Here is a 21,946-nt window from a genome sequence, read left to right as displayed (position 1 = left end):
AATTGCCACAAAAATTTAAGCGGTGTACGCTCAAGTAATTATCTTACTAACAAGTTCATCCTGTTAGCTTGCTCCCTCCTTCAAAGTTTGTCCAGCTTTCAACAGAATGGTTGAATGTCCTCCACGTTAATGCCAATGAAAGCCGCAACACCCTGCATGCCAAGCCCTATCAGTTTCAAGATTCTAGATCCTTGACCAATATCTGCTGCGGTGTCTTCGTTCCAGGCCTCGTGAACACAGATCTAACTCCCTTCGCCCAGCTCACATGAAGTGAAGCAGACTGGCTTTAAGTATGTAAATAATACACACGCGGGCATCATGTCAGTGACGCCCGCAGGATACCGAAATTCATTTATGACAACCCCTTTATCTTCTACTGAGTCCCCATACTACATCAGGATAACTCAGAGCTGTCGCGGGAAGCGGTTTGCTACCGTCCGAGCCTACATTGCGTACCTGACGCCAGTAAGTATACCTCATATTACACGAAAGAAGCCCTTTATGAAAAAGGGTAAGACGCCACTTACTTCTTCGTGTATTCCTTTGCTGTAGCTAAGAACTTTGCTTTGTCGTTCTTTAACAACTGAAAATCATAACGGTTAGGGGTCTACATCAACTACAGCCAAGACCAAAATCTCACTGCAGCGATTTCAGGCTCGAACGGATCGTCCGGGCTTGGATTATTCACTTTCTCTTGAATTACCGCCAGCACTACAAATAAAGCATGGATCTATCAGCCCGAAAGAATCACAGGGAATATTTCCGAGGTAAGTTTACCTGTTGATAGTGTTACTGATGGCTTCCACTTGACAGGTCGAATAGAGCTTAATTATACTATCCCTGTGGGTGAAGAAAACGTTGGCCTCACCTCATCACGAAGAATGGGAACGCAAATGTGGCCCTCTTCGTTGATGCCGGGATGGTAAATCTTAGTTAAGAATGTGACCTAGTGATGCCGTGGATGAACCCCCACGTAAATGACACGAAAACGAAGTAAGAGCTATGAAGGTTAGAAACTCGATCGAACTGATGAGCATAGTGGAACGTTTCGGGGTTCGACTCGGATGGATGGATATGCAACGGCATAGAAGATAAAGGTTGATAACTCACATTCGGCGCCTTGAATGGAAAATTCGTCGGGAGCTCGATCTTGAAGTGGAATGTCCCAGTTTTATATGGGCTATCTGGCTTGATATGTAGAGATGTGAATGGAAGAGAGGGAAATTAAATGCTACTAATGATACTTACAGAGCCCTTCACTGAACACTTCCAAACGAGTAAGTTATCTGCTTCTGGTTCGACTGTTATTCCCTAAACATCGCTAGTTAGATAAAGCTACATCTGCTGTGCCACGGGTTACGCACATCGAGCGGTCTGTTTGTGATATCTTGGAGCTCCTAGACATCATCCAGGGGCGCGAAGGTCAAGTTCATGGCATCCTCACGAAAGAGAGGAAGGGCACCTTTTGAATTCGCCTGTAAACGATTGAGATCCTGAATCAATAAGTGGCTCAGCAATTCATACCTGAGGGCAGTCATCATGGGTCTTCTATTAAGTTGTGGACCAACAGTGGTACTAGGACTCAGAGTCACGGGTAGAATGACAGTGACTTGACCAAAACGGAAATAATGACAAACTCGACCAAATCCGGACAGACACTTTGTTGTTGCAACTTAACTTGCTTTCAGCCGGTCATCGCGAGCAATGGTAGCTGCAGACTCGAGCTCGAGCATAGTAGACGGACCAAGTGGTTCAAGGCCATCCACTCCTCTATTGGTTCCTTCAAAGAAACGCAAGGTCGCTTCTCATCCTGAAGCATCTCCTGCACCCAATGATCCAAACAACCCAAGCATAGCAGCCAATGTTGCTCTACCCACCCGAAATGACTTTTTCTCTCGTCCTCGTCTTACAATATCGCGGTTCCCTACATTCATGGATACTTCTGTAGTGTATCATACCACAGAACAGCTTGCTATGAACCGTATGGCCTTCAGATACGTCCCAGCAGGTGTTTCACCCCCTGGATCCGCCCTCCCATGCCGAACAATCGAAAGTCTGCCCACAAGCTACAGAGTTAGCTGGGAGGATCGCAGCTCCTTCGTCAAGGTCACTCCTGATGGCCTGGGGTTAATCGGTGAAAGAGGTTTCAGGAGTGCGCGATGTAATGCACCCGTCCGTGAGGGCAAGTGGTATATGGAGGTTCGCGTCGAGGATGGTGGAGGAGATCGCTCTACTCACGCCCCAGATATTAACATGCGTCAGGGAAGTCATGTCCGACTTGGCTGGGCGCGACGAGAAGCACCTTTGAATGGTCCAGTTGGTTTAGATGCATATTCGTATGGTTATCGTGACAACAATGGTGATAAGGTCTATCTATCGCGTCCTCGCCCTTATGGCTGTTCCTTCCGTAGCGGGGATGTTATTGGCATGTACATATCCCTTCCATCTCGACGCAAACCCGATCCCGGTGACAATCACGACCCCGCACATATTCGACGTGAACGCATCCCTATCGAGTTCAAGGGCCAGGAGTATTTCGAAAGTCTCGAGTATCCTCAGAGCAAAGAGATGACCGCTCTTATGGACTTCTCCAATAAATCAAGCAATACGGCATCACTCCCATCCGCCTCTTCAAACAAGAAAGCTGCATCAACAAAAAACCTCCCAGAGCGAGGCGTACGTCCTGGACGGGTATTAGAAGCCCCTATTCTCCGCCCTCTACCAACCTTGCCAGACTCTTACATTGCGTTCTTCGTCAATGGTGAATGCCAAGGCATTGCGTTCGAAGACCTATTCGATTACCTGCCTTTGCGCACGACGCCTGCGTCGAGGAAGAAGGAAAAAGACAAGAAACGAGCGCGTGAAGGGGCCCCTCGAGAACATAAAGAAAATCCTTTTGATGACGGAACACTGGGGTATTACCCATTCATTTCCTTGTTCAACTATGCCCGCGTGCGCTTGAATCCAGGCCCAAATTTCGACTTTCCGCCTCCCCCTGACATAGATAGTGTGCTCAAGGACACTGATCATAATGCAAATCAAACTCAGACTTGGCGTCCTATTTGCGAGCGGTACCCGGAATTCATGAAGGAGCAGTGGGATCTGGACGATCAAGAAGAAGAAGAGGCTGCATTGGATGCGGCTAAAAGAACAGAGGTCGAGAAAACCGAGGCACAGAAGAAAGCGCAGAGGGAAAAAAGTAGACAGCAAACTGAAGCTCGGAAGAGAGCAAAGAAAAACGCAGAGCTGCGAGGATCTTCGGTTGTGAGTGCCCACGGCTCCACAACGGAACCCGCAGCTCCCGATGACCGTCTCGGAGCGTCTGTCTTGATCGCGTCTACACCGCAAGCGACAGAGCGTGGAATGGATCAGATACACTCCCCTGCACCAACAGCTGCGTCAAGTGGTGATTTCAATCACGTCCCAGAGGCGGAGAGTGGGTACAACTCTGAGGTCATCGAGGGAGATGAAGAAGAGCAACACGATGGATTCGCGGCAGACGTCGATCATCACGATGACGATGACGACGATGACGACGAAGTTTTTAGGGATGCCGCAAGCCCTTACCGCAAATCACGGACGCAAAATAATAGTTCTTCCGTCATGGACATTGACCTAGAAGATCTACTGTAATATATATTGATGTACATAACTTCACATGTGTAATCAGATAGCAGGTGAAGGACGAGAGGAAACGTAAAACATGCAGAGGCAGTGACCTTCTTGACTCGCGAGAGTGCAATATATTTTGAATTGGACGTTAGAGGGTGTGGAACCTTGGCGGGTTGTCGCATATATAATTTTTCAAGACAATCCAACTGTTCACGTTGCGATTAGGATGAAACCAAGCGGGATATGGGAGCAGTGGCTGGCAAAGTAGTTCACAAATTAGATTTCAACGAACCAGCGGCAATGCTACGAACTCGCAGATTTCAAACCAACCCTTTTTCCACAAATAGATTGTGTTGCATGGCGCAAATGCAATCCGCTCTGATGTCCAGAGTGGGAAAGTACTCCCAGAGCTGCAAGCATTACGAGGTAGTTTAGGTGACGTTGACGACACAATCATGTAGGTGGCCATGTCTCTGCATTAGGTCGTTCAGCCCACCTCTCCCAAGTACGTCCACCGATGCGAGGGGTCAAGCCTGGATATAGAGGATCATAATAGGTGGCACAAAAGAGATGGCCAGCTTGAATGTGTGCAAACCTATGCAGACATTCCTCAGATCAGTGAGGAAACTTCCATATGAAATGGAGAAACCCACCACCACATGGCAAGGACGAATACGATCTGTAACAGAACTCCCACCCAAACCAGATCACGGCGATGGAAAGAACTATTTTCACCAGTGATAGTCGGCTAGTTGCGAGAATGATAAGATGGGATCATATCAAATGTCTTTGTCTTACCAAAAGCCCGCTTCGGTCTTCGGCTCCCTTGGTATATTTGTGCATCAAGTCACGCTCACACTCTTTTACCGATTCGATACGAAGGGTCCGAGCCAATTGATTCCGAGAACGCCGCGCTGCCCTTGAACGTTCTTCGAGTTCTTTTGAGTAGCTCGGCCTCAATGCGAGATTATCAGGAGGTCTACAGTTCCTATCAATCAGCCTTTGTTTGCGAAGCCTCACGCTTACAATATCACCTATCTTCATCACTCAGCCCACTAGCCCATTCTTGGAGCGTTTGCCGTATTTGAGCTAGGGCCGTAGTGCGACAAATAGGTGGATCACGATGTAGGACTGATGAGCGTTCAGGGACATCTTTCTGAACTTTTTCCCCCGTTGCATCGATAATGCAAATTTTATTTTTGCTTGAGACACGAGGAGTACGAGTTTTAGCTGATGGCAATGCACGGATTACGTCTTCCGCGTCTGCACGCCCGTTCGCAATCGGTATAGGAAGTTCGTCAATCCTTTCTCGACCGAATGCATCCACAAGTTTCACGCTGAAGGCTCTTCTATGTGGACGTGACGATGGTGCGTTGGTACGAGAAGCGGGTATCATGTGGCGTCCAGGAGTTACAAACCTAGCTAACACCGAATCGTCTACGGAATCACCTTGAGAAGAACGGTCAATTCTTGTTTGGAGGATGTTCCACGACCGTGATGCATGACCATTGGGTAGAGAGTCGGGCGCAGGTATGCGCATGTCGGTTACAGGTGGTACTTGCTGTTCAACTTCAACAGTTGACGCCTCTGAATCCGTTACATCAAAGCGCACTTTGAGAATTTTCTTTTTTGTTCTGATAGAACCAGACTTGGATTGCCCGTTAGACCAAATCTGAGTTGTGGTCGCGCCTTGGGGTGCTGGGGTGCGCACATGAAGAGTTTCAGTACGCGGCGCAGGATGTACTGGCGTGAAGAGGCCATTACCTGCCGGGGCCTCAAGCTTTGAGCGTCGCTCGAGTCCAGAGTTAGCTCGAGACAGAGACGTCCATAATGTTGATGATGGGGTCAAAATCAATCCAGAGGAGACTGGAGGTGGCGATGTCACCCTCAGATCGTGTTTGAGTAGGACAGGCGTAGCAGTCCACGCTCCGGGAGGTCTTGGAATCTTCATCGCGGTGTAGTTCAGATGAGTGAAACTATCCTCATCCACTCGCACGGGAGTAACATCTGCTTCGCGTGTCTCTACCTCATGACCATCCTGAGAGGCGGAACTGGTCAGCGGTGGTGTTTCATGACTGGAAGAGGGCGGCATTGTCTGCTCTTCACCCTCAGACCCAAATGATTTTAATGGATAGTCTGGGACAGAATAGAACGAGGCAGCTGAAGTTGAGACAAGAGGTCTGATTTGAATAGGTGAGTTGCCTTCTCGTGATAGCGAGAATGGTGGTGATACTTTGATATGTATTATAATGAGACGCTAAAAACCAACATGGGGTGGTAAAGGAATTTGACACACTGCGTTTATCGTCCTCATCCTCATCGTCACCGAGATTTTTCTTTTTGCCCTTATGCCGTTCCCTTGCACGGTCGAGAACAAGGTTAACGTCCGTCTCGCTCATGCTTGAATTGTTTCTACCCAGTCTTGTTAGAGGATATCTTTCACTGGGTGAACTTGATGGATGTGCCACGAGTTGGAGGCGCAGAGGCGTGCTACTGAAGCGTCGCAGAAGATGGACCCGCGGCTGGCGTAAAGTTGATATATGTTGCTTTCCTGAGCACGACTCGGACCTGGCGTGACAAGGAGCGCGGCATCATGCACCATCTGCGGCGGCGCGTCGGCCAATCCGTGTTTCAGTGGCTTTGTATGGATAAATTAGGAATTGCAGCTAGTCTTGATATGTCACCGGCAGGAGGAGTAGTAAGTACATCCGATGCAGTGTTTGTCATTCCCCGCCAATTTCCACTCCATTACATAAAAATAAAACAGATCGAGGAAATTATAAATTAATGATACAGTCCAGGTAAGAAACAATCAGTACAAGACGGGGTCATAAAAACACAAGTGTCACGTTCCAGGAAACCACTTGGGGGGAGGACTTCGGACTGGATATCTAGGGTATTGCCATGGTGAATATTTCCAATACACACCAGAACAGATTGTACGAAGCCTTACCCAAAGCTGACGCCGACCCCTTTCTCCATCTCGACACGGATGTCGAACTCCAACTCCTGTGTCTCAGGATCGCACGAGACCGCACACCAATTCCGTCGTCCCATTATATACTTGTTTTGGAGGCGATGGTTGCCATTTGGCTCCTTCGTAAAAATAGGAAGCTACAGGAATTATCCCGTGAAATTGCTGCAAATCGTTTCTAGGATTCGAGACACACCATGGCTTCATCAGTTTCCGCATGATGCAGCGTTCTGTGAGTCTTAGTCGCCAAAGTAGATACCATAGCGATCACTCCATTTGGAGGCCTTCAATTGGCTCAACACGCTTCATCACATACAATAGATGGCAGCATCACTTACGGTGTGTTGACGATTGCACCTGAAACAGGATTGAATCTCGGAGTTTAAGAGGGAGCAGACAGAACATACTTGTCACCACGTTGATCATGTATCTATAATCGGTTTCAGGCGGAACATCTATCGTCCGGCTGTTCTTTCCTCCGTTACTGCGGACCAACGTCTTAAGAACCCCTACAGCTGCGCAGTGTACGTCGCCAGAAAGAAACGAAATACGCAAACTTTTCATCCTTGCTATTCCTTGCATCTGCTGAATGAACCAGTTGCGCTCTTTCTGGAAGGCATATCTTTGTTAAGTTGGAGCTACACATGACATTGTTTTCGAACCTTGTGACACTTCGCGGTCCAGTGGTCATTCTGCCCAGACTATCAGCTACATCAATATCACCACGTCGTGAGAAAATGGCATACCAAATCATCCAGCAACTCAGCGTCCGCGTTGAATTTATTCACAAAACTACTGAATGCTGCGGTTCCGCTGCGTCCAAGGGCAATCAAAGGATTCAACTTGGAGTCTAGTGCAGCTTCCAGGAAAACCATTCGCGGATACGCAATAGGGATGCCTGTGGATCAATATGAAACAAAAGTGATGCTGTGATCTCATTGAAGGCCGCACCAAGTTGCACAACGAGATGTTTTACGTCCGAAGGTAGATACCTGATTCGTTCGAAAGCCTTTTGGTACTCGAACTCGCTGCAGACCTGGCTCCTTTTTCTCTCCGCGCTTGTGGCGGTCATGCATTAGCATATATGCCTCCAGACAGTGTGATGTAGTAATCACTTACCGGCAGTCCAGCATCAGAATGTGTACATCGGGCCCCAGGTAAGACAAAAATGAATGTGATGGTAAACCAACATAGGGACCTTGAGCCCCCAAAATAAGTGACTTGAACATGTGCTTCCCTGCTCTATCATCCAAGTTATCATGCAGAGCTACGACGATGAGGTCAGTCTATGAGAGATCTATTCCGATCCGCGACGCACGATTGATAAAGCATTGAAAAAGCAAATAGAAAAAGTAGCCTCGCACTCCGATACTAAAGATGACATGAACGAGTGATTCTTCCGATATAGGAAAGTTACTCACTGCTTGAACACGGGAGAGTGTTGAAGCTCTTCAGGATCTGTAGGACAACAGGGTCATGATCAAGGATCGATTAACAGGCTTTAAGTCACGTACAACTCCCGAACCCGTCGATCTTGAAACGCGCGAGATTGATCAGTGACAAGGAAATAGAGCGTAATAGTACGCACCAAATCTATAATGTGCATTGGTCAAAAAGTGACCGTTGCATACATCACTGGCTTACCATGGTCATCTGCAGATGCCACATGAGTATGTTATCATTGATATCAAATTCGCATATCTTACCACACATATTCAACATTGGACTTCAAGGACAGGAGGAATTGATAGTGAGTAACAGGAGATATATATGATTATCTGGCTTACGCACATCGAGCTGTTCGCCCTCGCAAACGCCCCCATCCTGAAGGAGCTGCAGTAGTGATTGAAGAAAAAACGATCAACGCATGAGACAATTTCACCAGTCAAAGGGAAATTTTTCTTCGTGGAAGGCTTTGCTAAAATCCACTCTTGTATTTCGGGCTCTCGAGTCAACCTAGCAGAGAAGTGTGACTATTTAGGATGGCAGAAGTGCATAGACGCATACGAATCGCAGTATAGCTGATCGCCTCCTCCCACGAGGACGTGAAATGGTCGTTCGACATGCTTCCGCAAGAGATCAGTCCACATAGGGTCATAACCACTCTTGAACCCTGGTCCTCTGAAGTCGTCCGGATTCACACCGGCGCTGAAACCATTACACTAAGAAGACATAAGAAAATATGCAGCGAACAGGTTGTGTTAACACTACCGAGTGGGCTGCCCACCGCATGTTTTGATGACGGGCAGGCACGAAGAAGGCCAATTGCATGCCACCATTGATGCGATACTTGATGCAGATTTCATTGAGACCCAGTTGTATCTGGATTGGGAAACGCCAAAACGTAAAGGTGCTGATATATATATGTCTGGGTTCAAAGATCCCTTACTACTGTATTGGTCGGTTGCACTCACCCGCCATTCCCTGAATAGACGTAAATCTCCTGACCGGTCACATGCTGAGTCTGATCATCCCTCGTGTTTCCTTTTCCCTTGTAGTCACCGAAGTATGCCTCGTTTATGTCAGGTAACTGAGCTGTTGGACCAGCCATTGCAGTAGCGTGAGGATCCGCGGGGTGTGGGCCAAGGTCATGACCCGGATAAGAACCCTGCATGCTCGGAGAAGGTCGGGCAATCTCCTCAGGGTCCCACTGATACGTTAAGACTGGAAATGGTTCATAGAATGATCCTGAATCTGCGGCTAAAAATGATGTAGTTAAAATGCTTGATTGACCTGTCACAGGCGCAAGTGAAAACTTACTGACGACAAGAGCTGCACCTCGCCAAAGACCATTTTCGTCAACTGTGTCGTATCGCAAAAGGGGCCCGACCATCAACTGAAGGTGGGGTTCCATTCTGGGAAGCCTCTGTGCTCTAGAGCGTTCTACTGCAGGCATGTGGGCCAAGGAGACGCCAGAGCTACCAGACGCCAACTGCTCAATAGAATGACTAGCAGAAGCATTTTGGACAGGCTTGTCGGTGAAATATTTGGGGGGGACAGGCAGTGCACCAGGAGTCGGGGATGACGAGCGTGGTATGCCAAAGCTACCAGCCTGAGCACGCCCGCTCCCATCAGGAAGTGGATCAATCTCTTCTACAGGTAGATATCTCCCGTCTGGCCCTCTCTGAATCTCAGAAAAATGATGCGCTTGCTGTGTAGCGCCAAATTTTTATGTAAATCGCTTCTAGGGCATGAACTATTTACTCACCTTACGGGCTCTGCGCTGAGCATGCCAGCCAACGGTGTCCATGCTACGCGAGGGTCAGGTCGTTTGGTGGCGGGTGATTGTATCAATCCTGGACGTATGGATTTGAACACACCGTGACATGGCAGTGCCAGGCTAACGTCATGGCAGTACTACTGGATACCTAGTACTTACTCTACTAGTCTCTTTAGTGTCAACTTCTGTGAACCCGTATATTAAATAGTCTCGGAAACTTGTCAAAAATTAATTGCAATTGCACACAACTAACTAGTAGGTAGAGATATGATGTATGTTAGCCGGCGTGTTCCACAATCGTTGTGACCAATTTGCCATTCTGTACCACTGTTTTCAACATCTCGGGCACGGCCTGCTCTTCAAAAACACCATCTTCCTCTCCTTCGACTGGTAAGCTGACATTGACTGCACTGCATTTCGCTGTAGTAATCTCTACACCAAGACACTGCTTCGAGAGGTAAATCTGCCCCGAGTCTGTCGAGTCAATCTGGATAGTAGGTGCCACCCCTGTAATTTGCAGGGCAAACGATGGAGACTTCGTGATAGAGACAGAAGAAACCACAGATTCGACTAGTACGGAGGTCTTCGTGCAATTAACTGTCATAGACTTTTGAGTAAAAATACTGTTGGACCAAACCAGCAGACACTGACCTAAGGTGACGGCGTTGACCTTCCCCTTGATAATGACAGTCGTGTTCTTGCAAGCAAAGAGGTTGATCACTTGGGTAATATCTGCATTGGCGACCTCCAAAGCGGATTCATTTTCTTGATATTCCTGCATAACCCATCAGATGAGTTACCTCATTTGAAACGAGATGCTTACAATGATCCATTTATTGCCCTCCAATGCGAATTTGGCAGGCTTCTTTCCCATCAAAGCCTGGGGTTTGGTTGGTTTAACGGGTTTCTTAGCACCTATTCGCACAATAAGAAAAAATTGATGTAAGAAGCGCAAGATAACTCGCCCGCCCCGCTACTTGCAGGGACGACGTTTCCAGCCCGCAGGGCAGGATTCTTGTGTGTCATCTCGCTTTTGTCGACTTTACGTAGCCCCTTTGTTACGTCCGCGCCGCGATTCAAGTCCGCAAATACAGCAGCAACCCCACCAGCAGATGCTGTCGGGGGGGATGTTGATCCTGCGTGAGGTGGAAGTGGAAGTGGCGGCGGCGGCGGCGGACCACTGACTGGCTGTGAACGGGACGATTTGTACTCTGAAACCGGGATACCCTGCAGGAAGTGGTCTATGATGTTTGTAATTCAATAACAAATAGATACTCACGCTGGCGTTCCAAACAAGACCAGTGGTGTGAAATTCGACAACATAGCGCTTCATTCCATCAAGGACCCCATTGAATGCGCGAACCCACTCCGCGTGCCTTGGGTCCCTAGAATGGACGTCAACTCAGACCATTCCAATGAGATGTCGGTCGTACTTCTCTTTGAAATCCTTGAGTATCCTGTTCGCATAGTACATGGTACTTTCCTTGATCTCATTCACATATGGTCCCGGTTTGGGTTCCTGCAGGCCGTTGTCATTCAAAAGGTATGTTGACCCGTCAAGATCATACCACAGTGACCCATCCGACAAAAGCAGTTCCATCTGCGATGACAGTGAAGTGATTGAACCAGTCCCGCTCCTTTCTAGCAGCCTCTTTAGCACGAGTCACGGCTTCAATGCTTGCTTGGAGTGGCGAAAGGATTTCGGCTAATGCCTTCTGGTCGGGCTTTCTGCATGTTGCCGCCTGGTGAAGTACAGACCGCAGGGTAGCAAGTACTTTGGCAAATAGAACAACCTGAGAGATCATATCTTTAGTGTGAAGTGTAACAAAAATCGCGGAAGTATTGACCTGCTCATTTAGTGGAGGAGGCGCGATGGCTTGATTGATCTCCAGAAAGGGTTTGAGCTTCCCCTCTACAACAATCTCATCGTATGCGGTGACTGCCCGTGGCACTGCTACTGGCGCCTCAATCGCAGGTGGTGGCGGCGGGGATGCCGAAGCCGATAGAGTTTCAGCAACCGCTGCGCTAGTAACAGTGCTGGTACTCTGTCGTTTGAGATGTCCTGCACTCCTGGAATCTTCTACGTCCTCGAGACGCGACGTGATTGCTTCGAGCCTAATCACCCATTGATGTCAGCGCCCGTAGAACTGGCTTCTACATATTAATGATGCACACCGTTTGATGAGAGTGGCCAGTGAGTAAAGCCCTTGAGCAGAAGATGACATATCGACAAAGATTAAATTCCCTCGACACTAGTAAGTTCCAGATACAAGAAAGTCTTCGGGAGGCCAACTATAGCCTTGCAGATAGGTAATATGCGTAATATGGTGAGAGGTATACTGAGAGCTCAGGTTGCTGAGAGGACTGTTCACACCTCCCCTCACCGGACTATTCCGCAGCGCCGCCGCATTTAGTGACTTGCGCACCAAAACTGCACACGCTGGTTGGAACCTCTCAGTTCTTCAAGTGCTCCAAACGAGCCATGGAGTCGACAGCAGATTCAGCAGCATACGAGAGTACATCGATTCCTTGTTCATATTTACATTCACACTTATATCACCAAAATTCACACAAGTAGCACCTGCAGTAGTTCTGCTGCAAAGTCAGGTCTCCTATGTTTCGTTCGACTGTGGCACTTCCTTGTCGCTAAACAGTCTTCCATGTTGAATTGTATAGTCTGATTTCTCCCCATACAATGTTTTTTTCATTTTTTTTTTCAAACGAGTGTGCAGTCGCGGGCAACATCTCAAGACGGTCAGTGCCACATTTTTTCGCTTTCTGGGCCGAGGCCTGAGGTCCTGACGAGTGATTATCGGCGGATAATTTCGAGGATGAAGGGAACACTGAATGACATTAATAGTGACGCGGGTCCCGGGACGACACAAATCACTCAAGCCATCGATAACAAAAGATCAGCTTGAGATGGTGACATCGAAAAGGTACCAACATCTCAAGTTGACTGACATATGTGCATCGTATCTATCGTGGTCATTGTGAGCTTATCATATTGCGACATTGTGCCCGCGACGACCGCGACAAGGTGCTGCGACATACTTAGTAGTTGTAACATCTAAAACGTCGCAGCAAATAGTACCGTGACCGATGATCAGTCGCAACAGTGGTGCAGTATTTTCTTGGTGTCCTGTTAGCTGGTGGTTGTGACAACACTCTATGTAACTGCTAAAACTCCAGGTCCTAGTACTAGGGAGTGCTTGGACAGATCTAACAGTAGTCACCTCATCATATGTATGGCGCACCCTAGCCCTAGGGTTCATCACTTTCCAGGCAATCCTTTTCTTGCACTCGTGCGCTCGCCTTCTTCTTCGACTTCTTCCGTCGTTGGCGTTCTCTTTCCTGTTGCTTCGCGCGTTGTAGTTCACCCTTTGATAGACCAGGGTTGTATAGTTTATCTAGCTAAATGAGTTTAATTGGAGGTGCCGGTGTTTGATAGGAATAATTTGAGTTAGTTAGCCTATCTATGTAGGCGTAACAAGATGTTTAGAGACACACGCCTTTTGCAGGAGCCACCGTCTGGCGAGCATGCGATTTGTTTGGAGTGATCGAGTTTCCTGACATGCTACACGAAAACCAGTGGGTTTATGAAGAAGTTGAACATTATTCTGAGTCTTATTGATAGACTGTCCGCCAGGACCACTGCCTTGATCATAGATCAGTAAATACCCCCAATTAACCCAAAACAGTTCGCGGTTGATTTCACACCCACCTCTAACGAATGATTCCTCGATATCCTCTTCACGCAACTCCGGAATCTCCCGATCTTTGTGAGCCCTCCTGAGAGCGGAAAAATTGCGCGGCAAATTGGGGCTAGGCTGAGCAACAGGTTCTACACTATAAGTTAGCTTAGTGACCCACTGCATACTTTTTGATGATAAGATAAACCTTTGCCCGCCCTTCTCTAATCTCCGTGCTTGTCTGTTGGAAGGCATGGGAGGTGGATTCTTAATACTCTCGTTTTCACCAAGTTCAGTGTCCTTCGTGAACCGAAGGTCTAAAACACGATTTAGTGACTCAAGATGGGTCCAATCGATTACATACTCCAAGCATCATCTCCATCTTGGGTTTGTGTTCTGCGAGCTTGCACAACATTTCTGCGTAGCATGGTCGCAAGCTCACAGGCAAGTTGTATTTTCTCTTCGACCAGTTTCACGTCATATTGTGCGGAGCTGTCCAAATACAATGCTTCTGTTCGCATGTTGTGTCGGAATGCTGAATTGAATTCCTAAGTTGGGGAGTCATTGCCATTGAGTGTGTACAAACCTCTTTGTACGGGCTCGTCTCCTACAAATCAAGGTAAGATAGTTCGTAGAGGGAGGTACAGAATTACTTACCATAAAAAGTAGAAGCTGAAGCTCGTAGTAGGTCACGGTATGCCGAGCGCGCAGCTGCTCTGAGGGCTGGCGTAACAGACATTTGGTTGGATGCTAGTATCGCAAGCCTACCCGATACTTTTAACCTACCGGCAAGTTCCGACGTCGATCAACACACATTCCAAAAGGGGACCGAGCAGCGATTAGGGCGTAAGACGCGCACCTTTTTTGGACGCGTCGCGTTCTGGCTCATACGAAGAAACATGTCTTCTTCCTCCCTACCCCATAAATCGTCCAACCGCCCAATAAATGAAAAATTGAGGTCCTGCAGAAAGCAGCAGTTGAATGCGCGTGCTCCAGCGCGTACGAAGTGAATATATGTGCAGTCTCTTGAGTATAACTGCCATTTTCAAGGATCAATATGTACTGAACGCTTGTGTGTTGTATTTTCTGCTTTTTTCAAAGACAGATCCCCTACCGTACCCAAATTCACTCACCAGGCAAAATGGCGACCTAGCAGGACCCTCCATGCAGAGTAAATAGGGTCGATAAACCTATCTCAAATATTGACTCACGTGACTCGCGCGAATTGAGTTTGTTGACTGCTCAACGCGCCCTCGGAGTTTCAACACATCCCTCTCTCAAACCACTACCATCTCCAATCCATTTGTTTCCGCCGGTTACTCTGGTCCCTTCTGAGCATTGCAATTAGCACAAACAGCAAGAATAACACTTACAGCACTTACTGCAATCGCTCGCAATATGTCTGCAAGGAAATCCACTACGAAATCGGCTGCTAAGAAGAGCAGGGCCTCTCCCACCCACCCATCTTGGGTAGATATGATCAAGGTCAGTCAGTCAATATTCTAGCGTGTTTGATTCCTTCCTATACCTCTCCTTCGTCCGATGTCGAGCACCACAGAAAGGGTGAGGCATCTGCACCCAGGGGGTACTATAAAAGGCAGGTCCCAGGGGGAGGATATGCAACTGCGGGTGACATACATCTTTTCTCTCCTGATCACTTCAGGGACCTTGAGTCATACATTTTTACATCGTGTAGGATGCTAGAAGGCATAGAACAACTTTTCTAACATGATACATTACTAAATAGGAGTGCATTACTGCCAATCCTGATGACGCTCGCGCTGGCGTCTCCCGTCCCCAGATCAAGAAGTGTGTTTGGCTATTCCTACTAGACCGAGGGATGCTTATAATCTCATAGATTTGTTGAGGAAAAATACAACCTCACCATGGACAACGCTCAACTGAATCATTTGAGCAAGGCCATCGCCACTGGCGCCGACAAGGGCACTTTTGTCCTCCCCAAGGGTAAGAAAATTATTACGTAGGTCTTTCATAGTCCCGTGCTGATGACTACTGCATAGGACCTTCTGGTCGGGTGAAATTGCCTCCAAAGACCTCAAGGGCCACTGATACTTCAGCATCCAAGGAGGTCCGTGCACCTACTGACTCGAACACGTGATATGGTGATTGATGTAGTGAGAGTAGAACAAGCCCGCGAAGGCTGCACCCAAGGCGGTTACTAAGGCAGCCCCTAAGGCACGTCCCGCCAAGACTGCCACTACGAAGGCTACCACCGCAAAGTCTAGTACGGCCAAGAAGCCAGCTGTGAAAGCGAAGGCCGCACCAACTGTCAAGGCCGCCGCCGCTAAGAAACCCGCCACTCAAACTGCTACCAAGTCTTCAGCGACGAAATCAGCAACTTCCACCAAGGCAAAGGCAGTTCCTGCAAAAAAGACGATGGCAGGCAAGAAACCTACCCCTGTCAAGAAGGTTACCTCAGCATCTAAGCGTGGCACCGTGAAGAAGGTCGGATCACTAGTATTTTGCGCATTTCGTGAGCCGCTCACTTTCAATGTTTCTAGGCTGTGACCGGAACGAGCGCGCCTGCTAAAGCAAAGACTGCAGCCACTAAGAAGACCAATGTAAGGAAACCCGCAGTCAAAGCAACGGCCTCGACAACGAGCAAGAAGAAGGTATGCACCTAACTCAAATGTGCTGTGATTGTCGTGGCTTGACTTACTTATTATCCAGACCGCCAAGAAATAGGTGACTCCCCATCCGCCATCGATGATATACTTGTTCTCCTGATCTCACGGTACACTAAGGTGTAGAACCTAGTCTATGGCTACGCTACCTACTCCATGCACTTTTCCTCGCGCCTCTGATTGCACATTTCTTATTTCTCGTATTTGATTTGTATTGTAATTTATTGGGTCCTACTACCTGCCCGCCTCTCGATTACCAAATCATCAATTTTCGTGTGGGCCTGTTGTCGTGATTATCTTTTGATTTGAACCTATTGCAACGTTCCACAGTAAGCTACTCAGATTCGAAAAATTAGGGTCGTGGTACAGATCTAGGGGTGCGACGTGGAAGAGAGCATCCGCATTAATGTGATGTATGTATACATGACCGAACCAGTAAAGACTCCGACTCTTGTTACCAAATTGGTTGATTCACGCTTGCCACAAGCAGTCACAGCGCGACTTCGAGGAGGGACATGTCCAGACAGTCAAGTAGCATGCAATCGCCGTATTCTTACTCGCACCAGCATCAGCTATCACGCTCAGCTTATCCTACATTTCTCTCTTTACAGGAAACGATCAAGCTGCAATTGACATGGGCATCCAGGGGTATCCTTGAAGCCTTTCGGTGGGATGTTGTTGTGAAGACTGCTACAAGGTACCTTCCATTCACTTATTGTCTCTGTATTTTGCCATCCTACACACAATTCCTTGGAAACCTCACAGCGATCGTGAAATTCGTTCAAATATTCTCAAGTCCTTACTACTCAATTCGTTGTCCTTGACCTCTATCTACGCGTTCGACTTGCTTCTACAACCTCTCGTGCATAACCACCCAAGCTGGCTTCACCGCAATGTTGGATGGTTTTATCGCGTCCTTTGGCTGTTCCCAGTTGTCGGAGTATCTTACTATCTTAATGTAAGTCCATAACCTGATCTTAGGCACTTACTTCAGCCAGAAATGAACCACAATCATTTTACCAACTTCTTCCATTCAGAGTTCCTGGTGCAATCTTATCGCGAAACGGTCCTTTGTTCTTCAGCACGGAAACCGTGCAGCACATCAGCAGCCAGTTACTTATCACGGTATGCTGACCATGCTCGCGACGTCTGCATACCGTGCTGTAATGATTCTTACTTCTGTCATCGTGTCGTTGGCTTTGGGATCAATACCATTTGTTGGATCGTGGATTAGTTTTGCATTCATGTGCTGGGTTAATGCGTCAGTGTATCAGCTGCTGGATGATAAGAGGCACTTCTAACTTTCCTTTAGATATTATTGCTTTGAGTAAGTTGCCATGGCACAAAGGTGGCCGCTCTCACTGAAATACGAGCACCTCAGGTTTGTCTGGGTGGCGCGTAATTCGTCCTTGGCCCAAAGAGTGCGTTATCTAGAAGAACGATGGGCATACTACTTCGCATTTGGTTTTCCATCCGCTGTGATCTGCACGTGCGGAAGTGGACTGGCGAATGCTGCATTTTTCGCACTCATGTTCCCTGCCGTATGTCTCATAATATGGATTCCTTTCTTCCTATAGTTCTGTTACTGATTTTTATCGATATTCAGTTCATCATCATGGCCATGCATGCACGGCCCGTTCCGCAGGATCCTTACAATCCTGCACCCTCTACGGAGTCTACAAACACCGTGCGGTTTCCCTCGCCCCTTGTTCCCATTAGGATGCCGGTCTTTACAATCGTCATTTGGCTGAATGATCTCATCGTCAGAGTGCTGAGTGTGGGTGGCAGCGCCGGTGTTCGACACCGGAGAACGACAAGTGACACTACCGAACAGGCAGAAGAAGGGACAGGTATCGAATTAAGGAACATCAGTCGTACAGTGAGAGGGCCTCCCCCCGCTGTTCAAGCAAGGAGCCTCGGAGACAGACTACCGAGTAATGGAAAGGCGCCTATCTCTGGGAGGCGAAAGAAGGATTGACGGATTTTATGGCGCCATGGTCATGATCTTACAGGCAACTTCGACTCATATGTCAATAGCTCATATCGTACGCAACTTTCACGATCCTATATTTCAATAGAATCTATACCCATTTGACAATAATGATGAAATCAGTGGACAATGGCTGGGATGAAAGGAACATGATTCTGAAGTTTTGAGATGAGGCACAGTTGCTTCTATATGCCATTCAGTTTTCAGCCAAATCCTGCCCATTCGACAGAAAAATATGATACAACTCGTGTTTCATCATTCCATTCACACAACAAATGCGCCTTCTTTGTCCCGGTGCCAAGACGGCCATGAGCAACAATTTCCATTGGGCGCAGGGGGGCATCCGGAGCCTCGATGACCGATGCGACAAAATGAGAATGATAACGGAGGGGGTCACCTGATAAGACAAATCGCGCAGGTCAGCACGTATTTCAGATATACACGCTCGAGGACAGGCGTGGGTGGCGGAGCGGGAAGATCTTCAAATAGAAAGGAACATACCAGGGTAAACCAGGTACTCGCCACCAAATTTAATCCCCCCTCCCATGTAGTACCCTTTCTCCCACAAGTCGCGAAAGACGCCGCAGCGTGCGCGCTCTTGTAGGGTCGAGGGATAGAGCCATATGCCGGCTTCGCGTGCGATAGTTAAGGACACGTTGGAGTGTGGCGCGTACCATTCCAACTTGGATGATGATGCAGGAATGTTGACGGTGTAAGATCCTGAGGGCATCACGATAGTGCTATCCAGGGGTTCTCCGATGGCAGCCTGTGATGGATTTTCAGATGTGGGATGAGGAGATGGACTATCTTCCACAGGAACGCTGGGAGCGGCATTGATCTTCGCACGTGCGCGACGCTCTTCTCGTTCTTTGCGCTTGCGCTTGGCATTTTCAGACATGGCACGGTCAGGGTTAGAAGCTTCGATGGACCCTTTCTCTTCCGTCAGAGCTATTTGTTGCCTTGCATCGTTGAGGCGCGCTTCTTTCCATAGTTTCAGAGTTGACGGAGACGGGGCGTAATGGGCGCTGGGATCGTCCACTAACACGGCAATTCCTGGACACACGATTGTCGCGAGTGAATAGGGTGCATAAATTTAAAGATGACTGACCATTTTCGACGAGGAGAACAGCCTCCTCCGGCATCAGTTGAAGAGGTAATCCCAAAAATATATTCTGCGAGGACAGGTGTGGAAGAGTCCCGGTGAGGATACCACATATACGATGATGTGATCGTAGGATGTTAATATCTGCTCGTGCGAGATTATAAGTGTGAATGTCAGATTACGATAATGACCTGCCGTCAACATCCCACACGTAGGCTTTAAAATTTGAGACACGAAGCAATATAGGCTGGGTCATAAGACCTACAGTTGAACTGGCTATGGGGTGATTTGAGAATTGAAGCTGATCCTGGTTTTCATACTAAGTTTGGCATAAACGGTTTAAACCACATGACTCCCAATGCGGAATGCCGTAGCATACATGATAAGCCAAAGGTGTTTATAAGATCATCATGATACAGTCTGATACCCCTTCATTTCAAACCATTGAATAGAGCGATTGGGTGGGCGACACAGGTAAATGTCTACTGTCTTTGGATATCTATCAAATACTGATCGGTCGGTGACCTCGAAAGGCGAAGATAGATCTAGATAGATATGGCCGCCAATATACAAGATGTTGTCATGCTCGTCGGTGACTCCCTTACTCAACAGGGATGGGACAAAGGAGGCTTCGCACAGTTACTTGCAGGTATGCATATAACAAACATTTGGTATGGACTTGAATCTGAGGCTGCGACCTATAGAAATGTACGTTCGGAAGCTCGATGTTATCAATCGTGGCCTCGGGGGTTATCAAACGGACTGGGCAATTCCAATTTGCGAGCAGGTGAAATCCAATGTTATCATTTTATAAATCGTGCTGAATGTATTTGTAGATCTTTGCCAAACAGCATGAGCAACATCACGTTCCGCAGGTCAAGCTACTCACAATTTGGTATGGCGCCAATGACGCTGCACCTGCTCCCAGCCCACAGCACGTCCCGATAGACAGATACAAAACAAATTTAAGCCATATCATTCAAATGGTGAAATCGCCAACTTCAGCATACTATTCCCCTGAGACCCGTATAATCTTGATCACCCCACCGCCAGTAAATACGAAGCAATGGGACAGACCTGACAGTCCACGTGTATTCGAGACTACGAGGTCGTACGCGGAAGCTGTCAAGGAAGTAGGTGAGAAAGAGAATGTGCCCGTCGCAGACGTCTGGACAAAGATATTCGATGCCGCTGGTAAAAGTGAAGAGGCATGCGAAAAATACCTGAGCGATGGGCTACATCTAACCAGTGATGGCTACAACGTACGTGCAAACTTGAATTCCGACCTGTCAGGCTTGCTGACTTCTAAGATTAAAGATCGTCTTCCAAGCTGTCATGGACATTGTGGAGCGCGTGTATCCCGAACTGGACCCTACTTGGGAAGCACATGCAAAAATGCAAACTGTGTTTGTACCGTGCGTCTTCTTTGGACTTATTTTTGCTGCGTGACGCTGATGCATTTATATGCAGCTGGGACCAAGTGAATGTACAGAATCCAAGATCATCTCTGATGAAACGGAAAGCGCAATTTTAGTCCTGAATATCAAATGACTACGTGAACGTATCGTTAACTTCTCTTTGATTTGTGACATATTAGATTGTATTCGTGCATGTGGCGAGATGAGCGGGAGGATTAGGAACCCGGGGCTGTGGGTGTGACCTAAGGACGCAGCCGACTTTCATATCGGCCATATCATGATTGTGACAGTCCCGACCACATGACTATCATAAGTCAGGGTATCGTCGATATCGTAGAGCGGGTGTATCCTGAACTGGATGCTACTGAATCAGCATATGGTGTGGAGATGCAACATGTGTTCATACCATAGTGGCTGTGCGTCCTTTCTGAAATTATTTGTAATCTGTAATACAGTCGAAGGCTAGAGCGCTAGCGCTCAGTGCTGATGCATTTATGTGCAGCCGGGACCAAGTAAATTTACAGAAATCAGGACCGTCTCTATTAGTGAAACAGAAAGGAACATCTAGTCTTTGAAATTTGAATATTGGTGAGTAGACGCCTTTACAATTAATTAATATATTTCAAGTTTCAGAGCTAGCCTGATCAAGAAACAAAAGACAAAACGCACGTGACGAATATCAACATACGCCAAAGAGAGGGCAAACAATTGTCCTTTTGCCGAGTCCTCTCATCAGCGCACACCACTAGAGCGAAATAGTGCGCAGGACCGAATCAGCTACGGTGGCAGGACACCTCATACCCCCAGCACGCGATATTCTTGCTTCTTGCCTAGTTATACTGCTTAATTGAGCGCGTCGCTGACCGTTTTAGGACAGGATCCAAATTTGTTGGACCTACGATTGTTCGCATCAAAGTTTGCTTACGTTTTCTGTTCTGTTCAAGTCCATTGCATTGCGAGCAATATTCTGGCTGAAGCCAAGCTGTTGGTATAGTCATTGAGCAACGATAACTCGCTCTTATTCTGTACGCACTACCTAGGCGCGGCCTCCTCCGTTAACACTATCCTTACGTTCAAGGTGAGCCATGATTCATTTATGCGAAACTCAGTTCTATGGCCGAGTGGATGCTGCTCGTTTTGTATTGATGTTTTTCTTTGTTCATCTCTTTTCGTACTCTAAGCCACATTAGATCGCTGACTTTGTCGTTGACAGCCACTACTTTCCGTAAATCTACTGGCCACGATCCGTTTGTTTGGGCCACGTCTTACTTCAGTATGTCTTTCTTCTTACAA

At 47.6% G+C, this 21,946-nt stretch overlaps 10 protein-coding genes across 10 annotated transcripts; 4 read left to right on the top strand and 6 right to left on the bottom strand.

Annotated features, from left to right (window-relative positions):
• Window positions 1-131: 131 nt before the first annotated feature.
• Window positions 132-1,630, bottom strand: F5147DRAFT_673992 (ubiquitin-conjugating enzyme/RWD-like protein). The gene is made up of 10 exons (XM_041435801.1): window positions 1,525-1,630; window positions 1,463-1,475; window positions 1,365-1,397; window positions 1,249-1,311; window positions 1,111-1,188; window positions 869-946; window positions 778-805; window positions 641-711; window positions 528-583; window positions 132-456 (listed from the first exon to the last, which is right to left on the bottom strand). The coding sequence occupies exons 1-10, from the start codon at window positions 1,539-1,541 to the stop codon at window positions 444-446; spliced, it is 450 nt and encodes a 149-aa protein (XP_041297791.1). The 5' UTR covers window positions 1,542-1,630; the 3' UTR covers window positions 132-443.
• A 56-nt stretch (window positions 1,631-1,686) lies between these two features.
• On the top strand, window positions 1,687-3,703 carry F5147DRAFT_673988 (uncharacterized protein). Its single transcript, XM_041435800.1, has one exon. It carries the CDS (start codon window positions 1,705-1,707, stop codon window positions 3,631-3,633), a length of 1,929 nt encoding a protein of 642 aa, XP_041297790.1. The 5' UTR covers window positions 1,687-1,704; the 3' UTR covers window positions 3,634-3,703.
• Window positions 3,704-3,821: 118 nt separating this feature from the next.
• Window positions 3,822-5,856, bottom strand: F5147DRAFT_352916 (uncharacterized protein). The gene is made up of 5 exons (XM_041429350.1): window positions 4,647-5,856; window positions 4,411-4,591; window positions 4,266-4,360; window positions 3,924-4,207; window positions 3,822-3,868 (listed from the first exon to the last, which is right to left on the bottom strand). The coding sequence occupies exons 1-4, from the start codon at window positions 5,702-5,704 to the stop codon at window positions 4,066-4,068; spliced, it is 1,476 nt and encodes a 491-aa protein (XP_041297789.1). The 5' UTR covers window positions 5,705-5,856; the 3' UTR covers window positions 3,822-3,868; window positions 3,924-4,065.
• A 421-nt stretch (window positions 5,857-6,277) lies between these two features.
• Window positions 6,278-9,932, bottom strand: F5147DRAFT_673972 (uncharacterized protein). The gene is made up of 21 exons (XM_041435799.1): window positions 9,795-9,932; window positions 9,347-9,737; window positions 9,001-9,286; window positions 8,798-8,939; window positions 8,594-8,748; window positions 8,378-8,542; window positions 8,293-8,312; window positions 8,231-8,239; window positions 8,175-8,179; window positions 8,101-8,119; window positions 8,008-8,044; window positions 7,905-7,957; window positions 7,706-7,853; window positions 7,538-7,644; window positions 7,333-7,484; window positions 7,249-7,278; window positions 6,994-7,195; window positions 6,925-6,943; window positions 6,783-6,870; window positions 6,566-6,726; window positions 6,278-6,503 (listed from the first exon to the last, which is right to left on the bottom strand). The coding sequence occupies exons 1-21, from the start codon at window positions 9,834-9,836 to the stop codon at window positions 6,458-6,460; spliced, it is 2,277 nt and encodes a 758-aa protein (XP_041297788.1). The 5' UTR covers window positions 9,837-9,932; the 3' UTR covers window positions 6,278-6,457.
• An 86-nt stretch (window positions 9,933-10,018) lies between these two features.
• On the bottom strand, window positions 10,019-12,252 carry F5147DRAFT_673968 (adenylate cyclase associated N terminal-domain-containing protein). The gene is made up of 9 exons (XM_041435798.1): window positions 11,982-12,252; window positions 11,654-11,921; window positions 11,375-11,599; window positions 11,240-11,325; window positions 11,086-11,191; window positions 10,772-11,033; window positions 10,630-10,721; window positions 10,458-10,581; window positions 10,019-10,403 (listed from the first exon to the last, which is right to left on the bottom strand). Exons 1-9 carry the CDS (start codon window positions 12,029-12,031, stop codon window positions 10,084-10,086), a joined length of 1,533 nt encoding a protein of 510 aa, XP_041297787.1. The 5' UTR covers window positions 12,032-12,252; the 3' UTR covers window positions 10,019-10,083.
• A 630-nt stretch (window positions 12,253-12,882) lies between these two features.
• On the bottom strand, window positions 12,883-14,240 carry F5147DRAFT_673964 (RF-1 domain-containing protein; the record flags this gene model as incomplete). The annotated part of the gene is made up of 6 exons (XM_041435797.1): window positions 12,883-13,220; window positions 13,319-13,464; window positions 13,531-13,815; window positions 13,863-14,033; window positions 14,085-14,105; window positions 14,156-14,240. The coding sequence occupies 6 exons, from the start codon at window positions 14,235-14,237 to the stop codon at window positions 13,071-13,073; spliced, it is 855 nt and encodes a 284-aa protein (XP_041297786.1). The 3' UTR covers window positions 12,883-13,070.
• A 523-nt stretch (window positions 14,241-14,763) lies between these two features.
• Window positions 14,764-16,436, top strand: F5147DRAFT_673954 (uncharacterized protein). Its single transcript, XM_041435796.1, has 6 exons — window positions 14,764-14,983; window positions 15,246-15,307; window positions 15,357-15,463; window positions 15,520-15,587; window positions 15,644-15,964; window positions 16,021-16,436. Exons 1-6 carry the CDS (start codon window positions 14,897-14,899, stop codon window positions 16,141-16,143), a joined length of 768 nt encoding a protein of 255 aa, XP_041297785.1. The 5' UTR covers window positions 14,764-14,896; the 3' UTR covers window positions 16,144-16,436.
• A 177-nt stretch (window positions 16,437-16,613) lies between these two features.
• On the top strand, window positions 16,614-18,211 carry F5147DRAFT_673949 (etoposide-induced protein 2.4-domain-containing protein). Its single transcript, XM_041435795.1, has 6 exons — window positions 16,614-16,840; window positions 16,909-17,101; window positions 17,181-17,404; window positions 17,456-17,470; window positions 17,525-17,684; window positions 17,750-18,211. The coding sequence occupies exons 1-6, from the start codon at window positions 16,659-16,661 to the stop codon at window positions 18,119-18,121; spliced, it is 1,146 nt and encodes a 381-aa protein (XP_041297784.1). The 5' UTR covers window positions 16,614-16,658; the 3' UTR covers window positions 18,122-18,211.
• F5147DRAFT_673947 (tRNA-intron endonuclease catalytic domain-like protein) lies at window positions 18,212-19,565 on the bottom strand. The gene is made up of 4 exons (XM_041435794.1): window positions 19,431-19,565; window positions 19,242-19,379; window positions 18,635-19,186; window positions 18,212-18,530 (listed from the first exon to the last, which is right to left on the bottom strand). Exons 1-4 carry the CDS (start codon window positions 19,489-19,491, stop codon window positions 18,337-18,339), a joined length of 945 nt encoding a protein of 314 aa, XP_041297783.1. The 5' UTR covers window positions 19,492-19,565; the 3' UTR covers window positions 18,212-18,336.
• Window positions 19,566-19,581: 16 nt separating this feature from the next.
• On the top strand, window positions 19,582-21,191 carry F5147DRAFT_673939 (SGNH hydrolase-type esterase domain-containing protein). The gene is made up of 6 exons (XM_041435793.1): window positions 19,582-19,709; window positions 19,769-19,884; window positions 19,940-20,022; window positions 20,072-20,497; window positions 20,553-20,650; window positions 20,706-21,191. Exons 2-6 carry the CDS (start codon window positions 19,791-19,793, stop codon window positions 20,767-20,769), a joined length of 765 nt encoding a protein of 254 aa, XP_041297782.1. The 5' UTR covers window positions 19,582-19,709; window positions 19,769-19,790; the 3' UTR covers window positions 20,770-21,191.
• Window positions 21,192-21,946: the final 755 nt, after the last annotated feature.

Source organism: Suillus discolor, assembly GCF_016758755.1.
Source record: "Suillus discolor strain FC423 chromosome Unknown F5147scaffold_6, whole genome shotgun sequence".
Taxonomy (NCBI): Eukaryota; Fungi; Basidiomycota; class Agaricomycetes; order Boletales; family Suillaceae; genus Suillus; species Suillus discolor.
This window is presented reverse-complemented; position numbering and strand designations above follow the sequence as displayed.

Bases quoted from the DNA above. Each gene is read 5' to 3' on its own strand.
- F5147DRAFT_673992 (XM_041435801.1), bottom strand. The intron at 1,312-1,364 runs GTGCGTAACCCG...AGCGATGTTTAG, and splicing joins TCACAAACAGACCGCTCGAT to GGAATAACAGTCGAACCAGA. The intron at 947-1,110 runs GTGAGTTATCAA...CGGCATCACTAG, and splicing joins TTCCATTCAAGGCGCCGAAT to GTCACATTCTTAACTAAGAT.
- F5147DRAFT_673939 (XM_041435793.1), top strand. From the start codon at position 19,791: ATGGCCGCCAATATACAAGATGTTGTCATGCTCGTCGGTGACTCCCTT. The intron at 19,885-19,939 runs GTATGCATATAA...TGCGACCTATAG, and splicing joins CTTCGCACAGTTACTTGCAG to AAATGTACGTTCGGAAGCTC. The intron at 20,651-20,705 runs GTGCGTCTTCTT...ATTTATATGCAG, and splicing joins ATGCAAACTGTGTTTGTACC to CTGGGACCAAGTGAATGTAC.
- F5147DRAFT_673988 (XM_041435800.1), top strand. From the start codon at position 1,705: ATGGTAGCTGCAGACTCGAGCTCGAGCATAGTAGACGGACCAAGTGGT.
- F5147DRAFT_673949 (XM_041435795.1), top strand. From the start codon at position 16,659: ATGTCCAGACAGTCAAGTAGCATGCAATCGCCGTATTCTTACTCGCAC. The intron at 16,841-16,908 runs GTACCTTCCATT...GAAACCTCACAG, and splicing joins GTTGTGAAGACTGCTACAAG to CGATCGTGAAATTCGTTCAA. The intron at 17,685-17,749 runs GTATGTCTCATA...ATCGATATTCAG, and splicing joins TCGCACTCATGTTCCCTGCC to TTCATCATCATGGCCATGCA.
- F5147DRAFT_673968 (XM_041435798.1), bottom strand. From the start codon at position 12,031: ATGTCATCTTCTGCTCAAGGGCTTTACTCACTGGCCACTCTCATCAAA. The intron at 11,922-11,981 runs GTGTGCATCATT...ATGGGTGATTAG, and splicing joins CTGGCCACTCTCATCAAACG to GCTCGAAGCAATCACGTCGC. The intron at 10,722-10,771 runs GCGAGTTATCTT...TTGTGCGAATAG, and splicing joins CCCTGCAAGTAGCGGGGCGG to GTGCTAAGAAACCCGTTAAA.
- F5147DRAFT_673947 (XM_041435794.1), bottom strand. From the start codon at position 19,491: ATGACCCAGCCTATATTGCTTCGTGTCTCAAATTTTAAAGCCTACGTG. The intron at 19,187-19,241 runs GTCAGTCATCTT...TCGTGTGTCCAG, and splicing joins TGTTCTCCTCGTCGAAAATG to GAATTGCCGTGTTAGTGGAC. The intron at 18,531-18,634 runs GTATGTTCCTTT...TTGTCTTATCAG, and splicing joins CGAGTACCTGGTTTACCCTG to GTGACCCCCTCCGTTATCAT.
- F5147DRAFT_673972 (XM_041435799.1), bottom strand. From the start codon at position 9,836: ATGGACACCGTTGGCTGGCATGCTCAGCGCAGAGCCCGTAAG. The intron at 8,749-8,797 runs GTAGTGTTAACA...ATGTCTTCTTAG, and splicing joins TGCGGTGGGCAGCCCACTCG to TGTAATGGTTTCAGCGCCGG. The intron at 6,727-6,782 runs GTGTGTCTCGAA...TAATTCCTGTAG, and splicing joins CGGAAACTGATGAAGCCATG to CTTCCTATTTTTACGAAGGA.
- F5147DRAFT_673954 (XM_041435796.1), top strand. From the start codon at position 14,897: ATGTCTGCAAGGAAATCCACTACGAAATCGGCTGCTAAGAAGAGCAGG. The intron at 14,984-15,245 runs GTCAGTCAGTCA...ATTACTAAATAG, and splicing joins CTTGGGTAGATATGATCAAG to GAGTGCATTACTGCCAATCC. The intron at 15,464-15,519 runs GTAAGAAAATTA...ACTACTGCATAG, and splicing joins CACTTTTGTCCTCCCCAAGG to GACCTTCTGGTCGGGTGAAA.
- F5147DRAFT_352916 (XM_041429350.1), bottom strand. From the start codon at position 5,704: ATGCCGCCCTCTTCCAGTCATGAAACACCACCGCTGACCAGTTCCGCC. The intron at 4,592-4,646 runs GTGATATTGTAA...TAGGAACTGTAG, and splicing joins GGGCTGAGTGATGAAGATAG to ACCTCCTGATAATCTCGCAT. The intron at 4,361-4,410 runs GTAAGACAAAGA...TCTCGCAACTAG, and splicing joins AAGACCGAAGCGGGCTTTTG to CCGACTATCACTGGTGAAAA.